Source organism: Sprattus sprattus, assembly GCF_963457725.1.
Source record: "Sprattus sprattus genome assembly, chromosome: 1".
NCBI lineage: Eukaryota > Metazoa > Chordata > Actinopteri > Clupeiformes > Clupeidae > Sprattus > Sprattus sprattus.
In genome coordinates this window covers 58,332,057-58,350,652 of record NC_137920.1, presented here as the reverse complement: position 1 = coordinate 58,350,652, position 18,596 = coordinate 58,332,057, and the positions used below count along the sequence as shown (strand labels likewise).

General features: G+C 47.8%; 1 protein-coding gene across 1 annotated transcript in view; it reads right to left on the bottom strand.

Annotated features, from left to right (window-relative positions):
• med13a (mediator complex subunit 13a) overlaps positions 1 to 18,596 on the bottom strand; it is a 70,938-nt gene that overhangs the window by 1,115 nt on the left and 51,227 nt on the right. Inside the window, exons 11-29 of the mRNA XM_080840893.1 lie at positions 17,306 to 17,336; positions 16,802 to 16,923; positions 16,170 to 16,260; positions 14,916 to 15,127; positions 13,551 to 13,750; positions 9,972 to 10,909; positions 9,486 to 9,653; positions 8,844 to 9,067; positions 8,410 to 8,599; positions 7,756 to 8,194; positions 6,800 to 7,019; positions 5,852 to 6,043; positions 4,764 to 4,987; positions 4,396 to 4,538; positions 3,107 to 3,265; positions 2,340 to 2,525; positions 2,004 to 2,158; positions 1,336 to 1,500; positions 208 to 308 (exon numbers count right to left, since the gene is read on the bottom strand). Of these exons, the coding sequence (XP_080697019.1) occupies positions 208 to 308; positions 1,336 to 1,500; positions 2,004 to 2,158; positions 2,340 to 2,525; positions 3,107 to 3,265; positions 4,396 to 4,538; positions 4,764 to 4,987; positions 5,852 to 6,043; positions 6,800 to 7,019; positions 7,756 to 8,194; positions 8,410 to 8,599; positions 8,844 to 9,067; positions 9,486 to 9,653; positions 9,972 to 10,909; positions 13,551 to 13,750; positions 14,916 to 15,127; positions 16,170 to 16,260; positions 16,802 to 16,923; positions 17,306 to 17,336 (4,160 nt within the window). The remainder of the gene's footprint in view (positions 1 to 207; positions 309 to 1,335; positions 1,501 to 2,003; positions 2,159 to 2,339; positions 2,526 to 3,106; positions 3,266 to 4,395; positions 4,539 to 4,763; positions 4,988 to 5,851; positions 6,044 to 6,799; positions 7,020 to 7,755; positions 8,195 to 8,409; positions 8,600 to 8,843; positions 9,068 to 9,485; positions 9,654 to 9,971; positions 10,910 to 13,550; positions 13,751 to 14,915; positions 15,128 to 16,169; positions 16,261 to 16,801; positions 16,924 to 17,305; positions 17,337 to 18,596) is intronic.

Sequence of the window (18,596 nt, the reverse complement as noted above, 5' to 3'; positions counted from 1 at the left end):
CATGTACATGCACAGAGATACAATAATGTAGACAAAAAACATGTAATAAACTACTACTACTAATAATAATAATTATAATAATAATAAACAAACACCAGTTTCTTAGACATGAACCCTTAATTATTTGTCTTGTTATACAACATGGCTAGTTGTCAAATATAAACAGGAAACATGGACAGTCTTCACATGAAGCTTGCGTGTGGTTACCTGAGCACGTCTGAGGTCTGATTGGAGTCCAGTGGATGAGAGTGCTTGCTGTGGAGCAGTTCATCCGACTGCACTGAGGACACGTGAATATGCAGCGAGGCCTGAGGGGATAGAGGGGGAGAAAACGTTAGGCACTTCCCAACACTTCCCCACTGGCTTACAACCAAAACCACACGAACGGTCTGGCATGGTTTCCAACTTCCAAGACATCGCTTTTGAAAAACAAAAGCCTGTACTCGCAATTGTGTCTACGAGGGGTAACGGGGCAAGTTTTAATGAGCCTGGAAACATCCATCATGTGATCCAGTCGAGAGGAAATAGTTCAGTGATGAGATACTTGAAACCATTCCCAGGTTCAATATTCCCAACCACATGCTTGCCAGAGGAGTCGATGGGCAAAATGCAACCCGTCTCCTTCGAACGGGCCAAGAACACATCACTGGAGATTTGCGGCTAAGTGTAACCAGACCGGCTGTAAATAAGACAACCCAACCCCGGCAGGCAGGAGGGTTATGTGTAGAGCTGGGCACTCAAGAAAAAGAACCTCCGATTTTCATGCGCCAATCTGACTTGCAACATGGCGGCATCTCTTCTCACCATACGTCATCATAATTGGGAGTCTAGGCTGCACGTCGGAGCCAATCGGAGAGCAGAGCTGAATTATTAAAGCCCTCCCCTAGCAGGCGGTCTGTTCAATAATGTATGAGTCACGTGACTGGAGACAGGTATAATGAGAAGTTGTCACGGAAACTGGCGAAGGAGGTCCAGTAAGGCAAGGTTAGTCATCGACTTCACTCAGACAAATCCCTTATGGCACGGCCATAGGCGGGGAAAACAAGGGACTCAGAGTCTGCCCTTATTAAACCTCACCCAAAACTTATATTGCCTTCCTCAAATCAGACAAAAACTCATACTATTGGACATTACAAAATATATTCATTTAACATTTTGTACTACTGAGAATATCTTTAAAATTCCAAAATCTACATCTACTCTTTATTGAGGCCTACTATTTAGTAGAATGCGTAAGACGTTAATGTGAAATGTTGGATTCCATTCAAACACAGAACTGAACAACCGAAATACTGGAGAGGTGCTGACCACTGGCCCCAGAGCTGCAGGGCTTACCTTGAGGAAGAGGGGGCACTGGTTCTGGGCTTGTGGGCAGGCGGACCAAAACCAGTCAGGCAGTGGGCCCGCTTTAGCTGTCGATACGAAGTAGCCAAGCGCCAGAGGCTGCTGAAGGATGTTGGGGGTCTCCTCATGCGACTCCATGCGATCGGTACTCTGGCCCTGGAAGAAGAGGAGGAGGAGGAGGAGGAAGCGGATTAAAGCTCTGGCACATTATAAGTAACTCCCAAAAAAATAAGATGCTTCATGTGCTGTTGCAATATCAATGTCTGAATGACCTTCTGATTGTCATAAATCTGCAGACATCACAAGTCTTATTAATTGTTTGTCATCATATAACATTCTTTAGAAATAAATGTAGGTGTTTTTGGGCCAGATGCATTCCTGACAGTTAAAATGTCCTAGAATTAAAACAAATATAATGCATATACTATCTTCATGACATCCTGCTTTTTTATTTACATACATTCCTTTATATTATCCATTGTTTTATAGAAACCAGAATATGTAACCATGGCCCAAAGCATGCCTAATTATTTCAATGAGTTCAGGTTTTTGTGAAGAATGAAAGACTTGAGTGACATGTATGCTTACAAAATGACCGTAACCCGATGCCAGTGTCACACACCCCCACCCCCACCCCCGACATGCTGCAGTTGACCTACCTTGCTGCCGTCTCCTCCGTGGTGGTAGTGGGATCCTGGCGAGTGCACCGGGGAGTTGGTGGGGGAGGCGGGAAGGATGTTGATGATATCAGGGTCCACCATTTCATTCTCCTGCTCCAGCAGGTCAAAGATACCACCAATGGCGTCTGATCCATCTGAGAGGAGACAGTGTATGAGGACAGATGAATGGAGGAGGGAGAGACATAGACAGTTTACGTTAGAGGACGGCTGACGGAGGTCTGCGGTAAATAAAGAACATTCTCCTAAAAAGTTTAAAAGGTCACCCTCTGATCCATAGAGATCAGGGGGAGGTGAGTCAGAGGCGAGTGGCCTCACCGTTGATGGGGTTGAAGGCGATGTCGATGTTCTCGGTGGTGTAGTTGGAGGTGGCCACCTGGACAAAGGCAGAGGTGGGGAACACCAGGATATGCGTGCAGGAGGTGTCCTGAGGGGTGCTGAGCTGAGACGTCTGCATGTTGAGGGTGGTGCTGCGGCCAAACACGGAGCCCGTGGACACTGAGTCTGAGAGAGAAAGAGAGGAGAGAGAGAGAGAGAGAGAGAGAGGGGGAGAGAGAGAAGGAGAGAGGGAGAAATGAGCTTTTCAGTCTAGAGAAGTCAAAAACAGTAACTTCAGGAACACCACAAACATGAACAAGTGGCTGAAAGCAACTAAAGAAAAATTCCAATGCATCAATGAGAGGCCGCGTGCGCACACACACACGCACACACTGTGACAACTTTTCATCACTTCTCAAAATAAACCCATTGATCTTCAACAGCATCCCATCATCTCAAAAATCAATGCGGTCCTGAAAAGGTGTTTTATGGCTGGCCTCGCCACTGGTCTGGCTGCAGTATATCTGATAGGGACAGCAGTTACATGCATTATGATATGCTGCTGCCATCCATCACTCACACACACACACACACACACACACACACACACACACACACACACACACAAACACTGGCACATGAACGTAAACACACACACACAAACAAACAAACAAACAAACACTGGCACATGAACGTAAACACACACACACACACACACACACACACACACACACACACACAAAAGTCCAAAGGGAAAGCTGTATTACCTGGCATGATGACAAAAGAGCCCTGGGGCTCCATGGCAACTAGGCAGGCGCTGAGGATGCTGGGAGTGTCGGAAGCGGAGATGCCACACATCCTGCACATGTCCTTCAACCGGCGGCTCAGTGACTGCAGATTCCTCCTGCTCAGCAGAATACTCCAGTCTGAGGAGGGGAGAGGAGAGGATAGGAGAGACACATGGGGGAAGAAGACAGGAAGAGGGAGAGAGATGAAAGGGGGGTGGGGGGGAGAGTGGTAAGGGATAAAGGGCGAGAGGAGACACCAGGAAGAGAGGAAGAGGAGGAGAATGTGATTAATCCAAAAGACAGGGGAAAGCAGTAAACTAGAGTCTGTAGAGAGGTTTTAGACAACTAGGCTTATATGTTGTTGTAGCTCAACTCACGACACTCGCGCATACTGTCTTTAACATGGTGCCTCCCCAGCCTGGAGTTCAACTTGTGCTTTGGTTCATTTTTAAACAACCTGTCTACATTTTGTGCATTGACAAAACAACCAGTTAACCCCCTTTATCTGACTACTGAATGGCAGTAATGTAATAATTAAATGTGGTCAATTAAAAAAAACACAAGGGGGGAAAAAAGGCTGGATGTGATGCCAATACATGAGACGGATCAGATCTGAGTAGAAGAGAAGCATTCAAAAGTTTGAAGCCTTTGATTGGTCGCCCGCTCGTTTCAGTCAAAAGCACTACATATGTCGGAGACTATTATCTCTGTGTTTTCTATCTAAACGGCTTACATGACAAGCCAACAAACCAACAAAGCTGCGCTCGCAGGATACCAGTTGAATAAATAAGCGACCACATCATAGGCGCAGACGCCACCACTCTTGCCAGACTCAGATCCCAAACACGCCGGTGCAAGCCGTGCCAGACAGACAGGTCGCAAACACACCAAACAACTCCATCAGAGAACACAGCAGGCAGTCAAGTGAGGCCTTACTTGGGGAATGGCGTTATTACTGCAAGGTAACGTTTTGTAACTGTGTTATTGATGCGTCAGTGGCTTTGGATATTTCACAGACCGTGAGAAAAGATGGAATATACGATAATCGTCCTGAATGAGTCACAGGAAGCATGCAAGCAAGAGAAATGCACAAACACACCCACACTCTTCAGCGACATACACATACACTCTCCAGCCACAAACACACACACACACACACACACTCTCCAGCCACACACACCACACACACACACAGACATTTCCAGCCACACGGCATACATGAGACAGTGGCACAGCGAGTGTAGCTGCACAGCGGCATGCCTGCTCACCTCTTAACTCTCCATGTCCTATTCGCCCGAGGCGTCCAATCACCACTCTCCAGGGCACCGATGTCATCTGCACCAAACCCAAACACCAATCCCACAGCTTCTGCAGGCCGAGACGTCGGGCAGAGCCTTTTTTCCTCCGCGCCCTAAACACACACACACACACACAAACACACACAGCACATAAATTAGAGTCCAATTGACAATACATCACCATGCTAGATAAGACAGCTTATGATGGCTGTATCTCAAACAGAAGATACAAAGATGTACAATGTAAGACATTTCCTCTGAGACCAGACCGTAATGAGGAGTCTGTGAGATGAAGTCAGAGGTGTGTGTGTGTGTGTGTGTCTCTCTCCCTCACACACCTGTTGGGCACGTCAATGCTGATGATGCATGTCTCCAGCAGCTCTCCATACTGGTCGGTGCAAGTGGCCAGCAGCCAGCGCTGGTCGTGGGATAGGCAATAGGCTACGAAGAGCACGTTGTACTTTTGCGAGGCCTCGCCAAACGTCTCGGCCAGGTCCGTCTGCTTGTCCTTAACCGGCGCCAGGATGAACGGCGGCGTGTACAGTCGCAAGCACTCGGGCCTCTGGCAGGGGGAAGGGTCAAGAGGGTAAAGGTCAGAGGTCAAGTTCAACCGCAACTTAAGACACACATCACATCAAGCTGGGAGGCCTGAACAGGTGTCTCGGAGCATCAGGCATTTCAGGCAAGGAGCCCCGCAGGGCATTCACTCGTATTCATTTATCAAATAAGCGGTGCAGGGCTAGAACACAGTAGACAGGGAGGGAGCAAATTGGATTGTGGGAGTTATTCCGCGGATGAGCCTCGGAGCGGAGCGGATGCCAGACTATGCGGGCCGATCCCATTAGCGGGGGGCCTTTGCCAGCCACCCAAGCAGATAATGGAAAGGAAACTCGCGAGCTTGGTCTCTTTCCAGGTGTGGAAAGGTTAGTGTAACAGTCTCCACGACTCACTGCTGCCACCACCCCCCCCCCCCAAAAAAGAATGCACCGCACAAAGGTTTCTGGGGAGGGGGGTGGATGTGGGGTATCAGAGCAAAGGTCACAACACAACAGAGCTTGTTTCCCTGTGGCGTCCTGTGTTTACTAGTCCCCCTTGCTCAGCTCAGACATAAACCAATGGTCATGCATGGTAAGGGTATTATGAAAACAAATTAGTGTGGTTTAGGGTTTCACTTTAGGGAGGACATCGTGGGGCTCATTCTGAACAACATGGGTTTGGAGTCAGGCTGGTGGGCGTGTGAGCCATGTTTTCAAGTTTGTGAATAAAATATTGTGGAATATCCATAAAACAAAGTGTTTACAGGGTGGTGGATTTCTGACTGCACCGAGCTGTGTGAATAAAATGGCAGTGTCGAGGGGAATGTGTTTTGGGGGGGGGGGGGGGGGGGGGGGGGTTTGGGAGGGGTATTAGACTAATTATGCGGTACCTCTGGGCTCTTGAGGGCAGTTTCCAGGGCCAGACCGGGGCCAAAGCCCGTCAGTGATTTGACGTTGGTAGACGAGGGGAGGGGCCGCCTGCACTGGGAGAAGACGGAGAAGGCCAGGGACTTGAGGTGCTGGGCGTAGATGTGCCTTTCCTCGCTCTGCACCGGCTGCAGCAGGTACTGACATGGAATAATCTGAAACAAAAAACAAACACACAAACGCAGACACACACACGATGAAATATTCCAATTTTACACGTGCAGAAATAGATCATGCTGACAGACAAATACAAGTTTACTTCATCGGCCCAAGACCTGCACAGAAGCATCCTAGTGTCTAAGACCACAAGACGACAGATTTGCCATTAACTTCAGCAACCAAAACAGGGTAATGCTAAAGGTGTTAAAAAAAACAAAACACCACTGAAACTCCCTTTTTTTTGCCTGATCTTAATGCAGTTATATTTGGAGTGCAAGTTCCCAGGTGCTTAGACAGCTCCTAGAGCAGAGGCTGTTTCCACACGCTGGTGTGGTGAGGTGTGACACTCCACAAACGAACCTCCTGTAGGCTAAAAATACTCCATTCATTTCAAAGTCGAGGCTTGTTACGGCTCGGAAAATAAGAACTTCACAACTTCACACACAACTTCAAATGTGAATAATAAGGACACACTATGCGTGCGACTGTTTGGGGGTGGGGGTTGCGAAGGGACAAGCTGAGTCGTTAGAAAGCAATGCTGATTACGTCACAGGATGGCTCATAAGCTATCTGTTCACTTACAGTGACGCCACATGACTCAGTCAGAAAAAGGGCACGTCGTGCGCATGAAAAATGACTACAGACCTGCTCTTTCCAACCTTTCATGAGCAACAACAAAGCCAAGACCTCCAATATGGCCTTCCCTGGGCATCTTTGGGAACTACTGATCTAGGTTGTGCACGGCGTCTCACCTGCACGGAGATGGAGTTGCGGATATGCGGGGGCAAGTGCTGCACCAGCTCTAGGTAGCAGCGTAGCAGGCCCAGCGTCCACACGCTGGAGTGGGCAGAGGCACCGTCTGCGTCCTCGTAGGAAAACGGGTCCACGATGTAGATGACGATGGCTGGGGGATACGTGATGGCGTGAGAGTCGCCGTCTGTGGGCACGCCCACTTTCTCCTTCTCCATGGTGCTGAGAGAGAGAAAGGGAGAGAGAGAGAGAGAGAGAGAGAGAGAGAGAGAGAGAGAGAGAAAGAAAGAAAGAGACAGGGAGAGGGAAGAACATGGTTAAGAAGAGATTAATGTAGGAGTGCTGTGTGCTTATGAGAATTGGTTTGCAGAGAGGATGAGGGACTCTGCTTTGTTATCGTACCACATGATGATGAGATCAAAGTAGTCAAATTGGCTAACTTGTCCACTGATTGCAGAAAGTAAAACAGCATTACAGTAATTGTGTCGAGCCTCAACAATTAGGAACCAGTTACAGAAGTGTCATTTCTCAGAGTTCCGCAGCAGTTCTGAATCACTGTTGAAACTTTTCTTTGAGTCATGTAGGGTTTGCCACGTCACTGCCTCTTGTTAACCTCTTGCTGTTCTCATACTCCAGACTTGGGACAGCATGGGTGTAAACTAATCATTCGATTAATCTATGAGATAATCATAAGACTATATATGTTAATGCCTTTTTTTAAAGGGTTGAATAGCCTTTATCACTCTGGCAAGGGGACTGCCTATGGAAACTAGCCTTTTGGCTATAATTGGGTGCATTTGCATTTTAAATGTTTATGAATGTATTCTGTCCCTCTTGATCAAATAAACAAATTGATTGATTGATTGATCACCCCATCACAACCCTGTGGAGCTGTGCAATGGGCTTACTCTAGACACACAAGCCTAGGTGAAGTTTTCCGACAGGGCATACGTCTCACCTCTCTATCGGCTCGGTGGGGGCTTGCGTCTGGTTACTGCCGGCTGTGGCGTCTCCAGGGAGAGCGGCGTTTTGGCCGCCCGTCTGCTGGTTCATGGAGCCCACCTGCGTGCCGCTGCCGCCCAGACTCCCGAAGGGCGCGAAGGAGCTGGATTTGCCAGACTGCATGGCACTGGCGCCCTGAGGGCCTGCGGAGGTGGAAGAAGGGGTGCCCGATGCCAGCCCTGTGGCGTTGGTGGTGCTGCTGCTGTTGATGTTGTTGCCGGGGGCGCCATTGCTGGAGACGGCGCCAGCAGATGCAGACGCTGCTGTGCCCTGGGAGCCAGCGGAGGGGGTGGAGCCTGAGGACTGTGCGGATGAGGATTGGCTGAAGGCTGCTGGGGCGGGGCTTGGCTGAGTGAGGAGGGAGGCATCCAGTGGCTGGGCAGAGAGGTATGGCGCTGTTGAGAGAATAGAGGAGAATAGAAATTCAGCAACTTAAACGATACGTGCTGCGAAAAGGTTATTACAAAATAACAATTATTATCATGCTGTTCATTCGTGAAGCTCTTTGTAAGACAAAGTGAACAATCAGGGTTCACTCTTAAAGAGGATGTTGAAACTGATGCCATCTGTGCAAATGTATTTCCGATATGCTTTCCCAAAGTCAACATACCAAGATCATGCCTGCAGACTTGAGCAAAGAGCTTTAGCTTGGCGAAGGAGTCATTGTTGCCACTGGCTGCTTTCAAGAACCAATCGTTGACCGGTTGGTCCGAGAGCTTCTTGGCTGCAGCCCCTCCCACTCTGACGATGCCGTCGGCGTGAACCTTTGATATGGGCCGATGCTGGCCAAGACGACAGGCCTAACCACGGAGAAATACAGGAAGGGAAAGAGGGGGGAGAGAATAGCTGTTAGCATAGCACAGGCAGAGTCAGGAAATGAACTATGTTCCCCGTTAAATCTATTAATTATTCACGCAAACAAGCTGCCAAAGCATCAACAAATATGCTCAGCACCTCAAGAGATTGAGAAAAATATACCGACATATTTGGTACTTAACACAACCAAACACACACACACACACACATTACCGCACACACACACACCTCATAGACCACTGTCAGCTCCTTGAAGAAGCTCTTGGCTCCGCTGAGCAGGGCGTCGCTGTCGGGACACACCACCAGGTAGCCCACGTCCCGATGCGAGCCGAAGGGGTCTAGCGACAGCTTCTCCCAGTAGGGCAGGCCGAAGGGAGACAGCACCACAAAGTCATACTCATAGCCCACCAAGAACGTGGGGATGGGCAAGGGCTCCGGCGACTCATCCGTGCCTGAGGAGGAGGAGGAGAGAGGAGGAGGAGGAGAGAGGACATTGGAGCGGTTACGAGGGTAGACAGGGATGGAGAGAGACAGAGAAAACAAAAGATACTTGCTGGATATAAAAATCACTTAACCAGAGCTTTTTTTTTTCTAGTCTTTCAGTCGTGTTTTTTAGCAGAAATCAGGGCTGAAAGCTTTTCATGGCCAGAGTGGTAACGGCCTACTGATCCAGAAACTAAACTGTACGCACTTCATCTACCTGACACTTTTTCTTACAGTGAAATTCTGGCTTGTCAGAGAAAGCTAGGAGGGGACTTTTAAGAAGCCTAACAGCTATGCCATTAGATTACTGCAAAACAGCCTCTGTGGCTTGCTCTCGCAGTGTATCCCCCCAGTGTTTGTGTGTGTGTGTGAAATGTTAGCTCTTACCATAAGAGCCTCGTCCGGCCATCTTGTGGAACTGCTGCCAGGTCAGAGGGCCCTGAACCCCCCAAGCGCGCAGAGTCCTCTTCTTCTGGATGGCATCCTGCAGCACCGGCTGGAGCGAGAGCAGAACCCGCAGGACGTCCTGCGAGCACAGAGTGCTCCCGTCGACGGCTGCAGGAAGCAAGAAAGAGACGAGGGAGAGAGAGGATGGAGAGAGACACAGACAGACAGACAGACAGACAGACAGACAGACAGAGACAGAAAGAGAGAGAGAGAGAGAGGAGCAGCAATGTTAGACACTATTAAGATTAGATGCTACTGGTGTGTTGATTAATACATTGCTAAGTCATTAATCTAGCAAGCAAGAGTCATTCAACATAATGAGTGGACCATAAATGTGACAGCATGAAGAAAACACCTGTTGAAACACAACATGATGACACACGCTAATTGTAATCTCTTCTGATCAAACAGAGAAAGGCGTCTCACCGTTCTGTTTGGCCCAGTGGTGCAGACACGTGTTCTTCACCAGCGTCTCGTCCACCTTCCCTCCCGACATGTTGTCCATGAACTGTCGGCCGTGCTCCAGGGCCATGTAGCAGTCGCTGTGGAAGTCCCTTTCCTCCACGCGCACGCAGGGGGGAGCGCAGGGCATTCTGCCGGGCACCCCCACCGCTGCGCAGCTGCCGTCCGTCTCCAGGCCCGAGATGGGCGAGAAGGGGTTTGTGCACTGGTCCTTCATCAGCAAGATCAGCTCGTCCGGCAACCGGTCCTTCCCCCCGCCGCCGGTCCTCTCGAGCGACGAGCTGCGCATAATCTCGAACCGCTTCTCGGCATCCCGGCCCACGTCCGACCCCCGTCCGATGATGTCCAGCTCGTCCTCCAGGAAGAGCCCCGAGCCGTTGCCGTAGCGCCGGTTGACGACGGCGCTGAAGCCGCAGCCACACGGGTACTGCGCCTCCATGTTAGGGTCGCTGATATAGACGCCCACGTCGGCGCCCTTGATGTTCATGTTGCACACGCAGATGCAGCAGCTGTCGAAGCTGCAGTCCCTGAACAGGTTCATGACCGACTCGGACAGGATGAGCGTCACATAGAGGCTGTGCGCCTCTGGAATCGACGGCACGGTGGCCGGCTCCACCGAGTTGAGCGGGCGGCACGTGGAGGGCGTGGAGGCAGGCGAGTACAGGTCCGAGTTGTCGTACTTGTGCGAGCCCTGCACGCTGGAGGGCCCGCGGGGCGTTCTGGGGGTGCGAGGGGTACGCGGCGTGGGTGCTGAGAAGCGGGGCGTGGCGGGCGAAGGCAGGATGCCCGTGGTGGCGCTGTTGCTGGGCGGCGCGCTGTTCGACATGAAGGGCGTGTGCGTCTGAGGCGTGTAGGACTGGCTGTATTCCTGCTCCATGGCACTACCCACGCTGGGGATGTTACTGCAGAGACAGACAGATGATGCAATGAAAATATTTATTTAATTATTTCACAATTTGCATGTCTAATATGATATGGCCACTTCCTTAATTGTGTTGACATCTGTAAACTCTTGAATTCTTTACTTTTCCTATTTCTTGAAAATCGCAATCCCTTGGTTAACTACCCAGTGATGCTCTTATTCTTCGAGAGTTCTTACCGTACTGTACTTGCTGATGGCGATATAATACAAGTACTTAATAATTTGCCGAGGTCGGTGTTCTTCAATTTCTCCTACCCAACTGTTTCTAGTAGGCAAGTGTGACAGGACAGCAAAAAAATGACAGAACACCTCCTGACCACAGCCTTGAGTTGAATGTAATGCTGCCATAAAGTCGTTTCACAGAATTTTTATGAGTTTGAGTATCATTATGAGCACTGTATTGGCACATCACTGCTCAAACATGTTGCCAACGTCTGTGTCAAAGGCAACACAGTGTCTGGCTGGCTGGGAAGAATGCAGTGAGCACGTGTTTGGGTTTGGGGTCTGAGGTTTTGGGCCGAGTGGTTTTAGCACATTGTTTACCAGCTTAGTTGGCATGCAAGTAAATGACTGAGGAGCTAAAGAGCCAACACGAGAGAAGCAGCTCGACACACAGGGAACACGGCCTGCCGACGGCCGGGGAGACGGTAAGTGTGGGTGTCATTAACTAGAGTTGGGGAAATCGGTAGCACGCAGTTAAAACATTCCAACAGTGCTGCTTTAGAGGCGCCTGGCTCTCATGACAAACACAAACCGCTGGATGGTGTCCAATGCAACATGTTTCCTCATTTCCCACATTCCCTTCCTGTTACGCTTGCATAGCTCTCTACAGCTACACACAGATGCTGTTTTGAACAAGTAACGCAAGGCTCCAAAATAGATTTGTTTTGTATCTGCGTAGCTGTTTGTGCGAGATCTGAAACGGGGAGCAGACCAGAGCCTGTAAACATGTAAACACACAAGAGGGCTGAGGGGGCGGAGAGAATCTGGAGACATGAAGCGCGGAGACCGAGGCCGCGGTGAGGTGGGGGGACCCAACGCAGTCTCCATGAGGAAAGCACTATTTTTGGACAGGCAGGCGGCAGGCAGGCAGGCAGCTGGGAGAAGTGAAAGCACAGCTTGTCCCGCAGATTGGGTGTGTGCGTGTGTGTGTGTGTATGTGTGTATTTGTTTCCTGGTGGCCTTTAAACACAGCCAGGGTCCTCAGCGTTTGAAGCGGTGACTGTGCACCAGCTGCAGGTTATAAAAGCAGTCCAACCAGCTTATAAAGGATCTGCCTTTGACTTTAACGGCCCAAGATTTTACTGCCGGGCTTAGCACCACTTTCACACCGAGCTCTAAGTCACTCGTGCAGCCTCCTCTGCTCTCCTCACCACTCGAGTGGTGCGTAGGGGGAGGGGGAGCTTTGATTACTTCACGTTTATGTGAGCTACTTTACTTGCCTTTACTATTTTGAAAAGCTCATGCTGTCATCTGAAGTCTTCGGTTGTGCCCGACATGTGTGGATGGGCTGCCATCTAAGAGGGTGGTTGGTTGGGTTTGAACAGCAGAGCTTTGGGGAGATGTTTTACTAGGCGACTAAACTGAATAACAAACAGCCAATCCCAGCTCTACGCTCTTGGGTCTCGGGCACATCAGTGGGAAATGCCTTTGATGAGAGAATTAATTGGCCCTTTGATGGAGGAGGCATAACTTTAGAGTCTGACAATCAATGTCCTGAAACAACAACCACCATCACCTTCCATCTAAACTACAAATGATCTGCAGAGGCAGTTCTATCTACTTCCAGGAGATCTAATATCCATAAGATTTGAGTTTGAGCCTCAGCTCTGTCCCCTTGATTTACCGTATAAATCAAGATATAATTAGGAGCATTGGTGCAGATTCAGACAATTTTTTTTATTGTTATTTCAAAATATTTTTTATTAAAGTTGCCCATCAGCTGTTGCATAGCAGTCATCAAACATCTACACATTTGAACTGTAATGTAGTTTTCATTTATTTAATTTGACCAGAGCTCTGGTTTAAATAATATTTTATAAATGGTTATGTATTGTTTATTGAAGGGGTCTCAAACTCAAATTACCCGGGGGCCGATGAGCGTCCAGTCTGGACATTGGGGGGCCAGATTTTCCAGTAAATGTTGGGGTGGCCCATTTCAAATCAATGGAACTTTTTTTTTTTTTTTCATCAATGGAACTTAGTGGGCCATATAAAATCGCTTTGGGGGGCCAGAATTGGCCCACAAGCCTGAGTTTGAGACCCCTGGTTTATTGTATTAATATTAAGGCAAGCTTTCCCTTCTAACATACAGGCTAAACAGTAGGCCCTGATAATACTATACAAAGTAGGCTATAAACTCATCACCAAATAGCCCAGTTTTGTTCCAGGCTGCTCTGCTCTAAGAGCACTGCCATACTTTATTTGACCAGTAGTTGGTTGCTTTGAGTTTCTCTTTCGTTTATCTTTTTTGGCCTCAGATCCCAAGCCTATTCGGGTTTGTATTTACTGTTGCCGTTTAGCTTATTCAAGGGTCAACATGGCATTTCTTTCCTGATATAATACTGCTCAAATATAAAAACGCAAGCACACACACTTTACACCACCAAAGCATTGCTTACCCATCTTTGCTGAGGAAGTTCATGGAGGGCATGGAGTTGAGCAGCTCCAGCTTGCCCACGGTCCAGCTGGGCCGGTAGATGCACTCATCGGGCATCTTGAGCGGCTGCAGACACTGGCTGGGTAGCGTCTTGAGTGGGGCGAACATGGAGCAGCCAACAAACGCCTGCCACAGTTCCGGCTTGTACACAAACGAGAAGTCCTGCGGGGGAAAGGCGAGGGGTTAAAAAGTGAGTCCATTGCTTACACTTTACTCTTTCTAGAAGGCATTTCAGAGTAATACAAGTTTAGCTTAAAAAAAAATAAAAAAATCTTTCATGTGTTAATCTAATAGACAGACTGTTCTGTGGCAGTAACTGGCACACTGAAACTCCAGTGTCTATTAGTTCAGTTCCTGGCACAGCTGGTGTCAGGACATTTGCTCCATGTGAGAACGGGCTCTTTGTGCACAGGTTCTGATCTTAAGCTTTCAATCAGCCACAAATCAGGCCGTTCACACTGAGGTGAGGGGCCACTCAAGAGCCAATCAGCTCCTTTAATCAGTCCATTAAGGGCGGGGGAGAGGGCGCCAAATGCACTCGCTGAAGACCAGGAGAACACATTCAATCTCAGCCCATACTGCTGCCTGCGTGTGCACTGCTCTGATACAATGTTCATGTTTCCAGGTCAACCAGGCTTTTAAGAGGAACTGTCGCTACACGTCAAAAATCATAGTTTCAGTTGGCCAGTAATTACCATTTATGAACAATAAATGAAAGGTTTGCCAGTGAAATTGTCCGGCAATAATGCTCATATAAAACTTGCTACAATGTAGGCCATCCCTAAACAGGACATTTGTGTTTTGACAGCGAAACAGCCAACAGTAATTTTTGTCCCCAAAAGGGTGTGACTTCCTGTGAAGCAGCAACTGCACCGCTCACTGATGCCAAGCGCGCAGGACAAGATGTAGTGGCAGTGATGACGGCAGTCCACAGTAATGGGGATTTCACTGTTGCAGTAAATAGCCAAACTGATGTGAGGTCATTGTCATTACTTCTTCCACCTAGGGGACACCGGACTGGCAAGACAAATTCCTTGCGGAAACCTTGGACATAATAACCCTGTTCATCAATCTCACTTTGGGTTTATGTTTAAATGTGAATATTTAGCAGATTCTTTTAATCCAACGTCACTTCTACAGTCACATATAATTGAGATGATACAATAACCTCTATACTAATAGCTATAATTATACTAATAACAATTTTTTTTTCCATCTTCTAAGGGTATAATACTAAATAAATAGATTATTCTGGGAACAATAGGTTTCTAAGCGATTTCTTGACAGAGTGGCCAGACTGAAGGGGTTTTCTGGAAGATGAAGGTACCTTGATTTCGGCAGGCTTGGGGCTGCAGAGGCTCTCCTCCACCTCCATCTTGAACTGGCCCCCGAGCCCTGTGGCCCCGTCCAGCGAGGTCATGCCGGCCCCAGGGTCCATGCTGCCGTATTCCTTGCTGCCCATGTTCATGGGGGAGTAGCCCATGATGTGCTGCTCCAGAGACGGCGGTGTGGGAAACATTTGGTGCAGGTCGGCTGAGCCTGGGGGAGAGAAAGAGAGAGAGAGAGAGAGAGCGAGCGAGAGAGGGGTAGAATAAGTGATGAGTGTGAGAGAAGGAGGTATCATTTCTATATGGGTAGAAGGCGGCATCATTTCTATATGGGTAGTAAGTTATGATTTAGTCAGAGTAAACATATAGCATGTGTTATTAAAACAAATGTCTGATTATCTCTCACTGCCTCTTCAGTCCCTGAACATATTATTTGAACACACCCTAGACAGTATTTGCCCTCCTTACACAATGCTATATAAATAAAGTCTTACTTACTTACTTACTTACTTACTTACAATCCAGGTTATGCATTAGGTTATCAAATGAACCTGCCTGGACCATCATCACCACAGCACAAATATACACAGGCAGTACAACACAGCTCAGCTGGATCCACAGTGCCCAAGTGCACTGCAGGCTTCTCAAGGTCCTTCATGTATAATCAACCAACATCCAGATTCATAAGGATGGATATTAAGCAGTGACTCCATATGCATGCAAGATCTATGACTCCATTAGTTTAATTGTTAACAAGTGAAAGTCAAGTTCCATACTTTAAACGAGGTCCATTTGAACACATCCCTCATGAGGCCATGTGCCTTGGGTGACCTGCTATGATGGACTGGGGGGGGGGGGGGACAAGGTTGCCATGCACCAGATCCACTCAATAAGAGGAGTTTTTTTTCAAATAATTCATGATGCTGAGAAGGGCACAGAGGGAAGAGCTTCATTGTACTGTGTTATCTGTTTTCCCTGATGAATATGATCATAAAGGAATGTGGTGGTCATAAAGGTGCTGAGTGATAAAATAACAGAGTGAGAGAAAGAGATCGGAGGAGGGAGAGCGATATTGATAGAGAGACTTAGGAGGTGGACAGCAGCGAGAGAGAGAGACTGAGAATGAGTGAGAGAAAGAGAGAGGAGGAGGAGGAGGCAGAGGAGAAGGAAGAGAGAGAGAGAGAGAGAGAGAGAGAGAGAATGAGTGAGAGAAAGAGAGCAAGAAAGGAGTGGGAGGGAGGGAGAGGACTTACTGATGCAGGACACGGGGTCCAGCGTGGCTGGTTTGGGCTCCCTGGTACCGAACTTGTCGTCGGTCCCGTTGATGCCTCGCCTGGCCCCGGGCTGCGGAAGCGACCATTCAAAAACATCAAATGAAATCTCACACCATAAAGCGGATTTGCTGAGAAGTAATTAATAATACTTTAAGAGCTGCCGATGGAGCCAAAAAAGGCCGGAAATTCTGAGGCGGGCGGGCGGGGGGGTTTAAGAAAAGGAAAATTCCCACAAGCCAGCTGCCAAGACGTAGCATTTTATCAGAGCGATATTTGGACAGATTAAAATGGGAGCTTGATCAGAAAGCCCTCACAGTCAAGCCTCTCCCCTGTATACCCCCTAGTCACACAGATTGGCCCACCACTTCCGAAACCCTACCCTAACCCAGCCAAGTGGAGGCATTTACAAGCCCACTCATGCCACCCGGGCACCTAAAGCAAGGGAGAACTATTGGAATAGAAACCGGAACATGGCATCAGCGCTATAGGAAAATCATGGACGCAGGCTGGCTGGCTAGCACTGGAGCTAATGGGATATTTATTGTGGTTTGGCTGGGGTGGGAGGGTGGTTTTGCGGTTAAAGCGTCGGGAGGGGCAAGTGGGGCACTGACCGTGAGCTCGTCCTCGTCTGAGTTGAAGAGGTTGTCCAGGTCGTTCATCGAAACGGCCAGGTCGTTTTCGTGGATCAGGCTGGCCGGGGCGGTGCGGGCCTGGTTTGCTGTGCGCTGAGCGTCTGCAGACATACACACACACACAGACAGACACATTAACACACAAAACAATCACGACTGTATACAAGTATTCACAGTAAGACTCGCAGAGATTTCGGTGAGATCCTAAGCCAAACAAAAAGCTTTCACTTCCCTTCTGAATGCCAGACTTTCTAACCCTTTCCTTTTAGCAGATTATGATCACTTTGCAAGATTATTCCAGAGGCATTAAAGTATTTAGAAATGAAAAGGCCAACTTGTAAAACAAGCACTGTGAAACATTGAAGTTCTCTCTAAATGCAACATCAGCTGACATAGCCACTTCTAACAAAGATGATCAACATTTGAAAGCAAACATGCTATATGGCTGACCAGAAGAAAGGAGGGAAAAAAGTAAGTTCTCACCGTCTGAGGTGCCGGCTCCACCATCATCCCCCTGAGAGAAAGAAATATTGATATTATTAATTATTGCCTGCTTGCATATGCACACATATTATTATTCTTCAAAGACTTTGAAAGACAGGTGATGAACAAACAGAAATAAATGGCTGATGGCGCACTTTTAAGACAAAAATCAGTCAATAACTTACACCTATACGATATCAAACCACCCATTTCTTTCGAAACTTTGCACTCCTCAATCCTACTGTTTCCGGATGAACCAGCATAAATACATAAAAAGATAGAAGCACAAAGCCCTTAAACAAACTACTTAGCCTATATCAACTGCCAATGGATTATCAGAGCAGATCTACTGCTACCTAGCCCCACTCTCAGCTCAGTCACGGAGCAGCCTCACTGTTTAAGCACAGGAAGTCAGTCACCCCTCTGCCTTGTTTATCACACACTTAAGAACGGACTGAACGAAAACAAGCTCCTCCTTATGGTCAAGTGGCCCTACAATAAGGTCATTCCTTCGACGGAGGGCCTCTCGACTGGCCATCTTAGATGTGCTTCATACGTTATGCAAATAATGCCACTGTACTCAACTATTAGTGGGCAACATTTTAAGATACGAAGACATTAAATGACAAGTTCCACAAGTCATTACTTTTTGAACTCTTCATGCTATATGCTTGACATTTTCAGGGACTGTTCTAAAATGGAATAAACAAGTTCTGTTGAATACCCAGGTCTTGATTCACATGTAACAGTGACAAAGACAGAAGAAGAAGTAAACCAAATTAGAAGACTAGGTCTACTGTTCTGCACCGAGAGCAGCTGCGGACCTCAGCTTCCAAATGGGGCTGAGCAAGTATGGACAGGTACGGCAGAGTAGCAGCGCTCTGCTGACATCAGCAATCATATTTAGCTGGCTAGGAGAAGCACTTCACTCTGTGCTTCTAGAAGATAGTCACTGAACCATGACCACTTATGTGGATTCATAGGTTTACTAGATTACTGATTTTTTATATAAAACTGATTTTTCATTTTGAGTAAAAAATGGCATCTGATACCTTAATAAATCTAGTTTGGTTCAAAGTACCAAATTCATAATTTGTGGATTCACTACTTAACACATATTCTATATATTCTATGGAATGACGCAATTACAAACTCTCTCTCTCTATGTATATATCCAAGACGGTGAGTTGAAATATTTTTAAAACTCTGTTTGTAATTGCGTCATTCCATGTCAAATCAACAATCAGATAGAAAGGGAAAAACTCTTAACACTAAAATTTGCTATTGTATG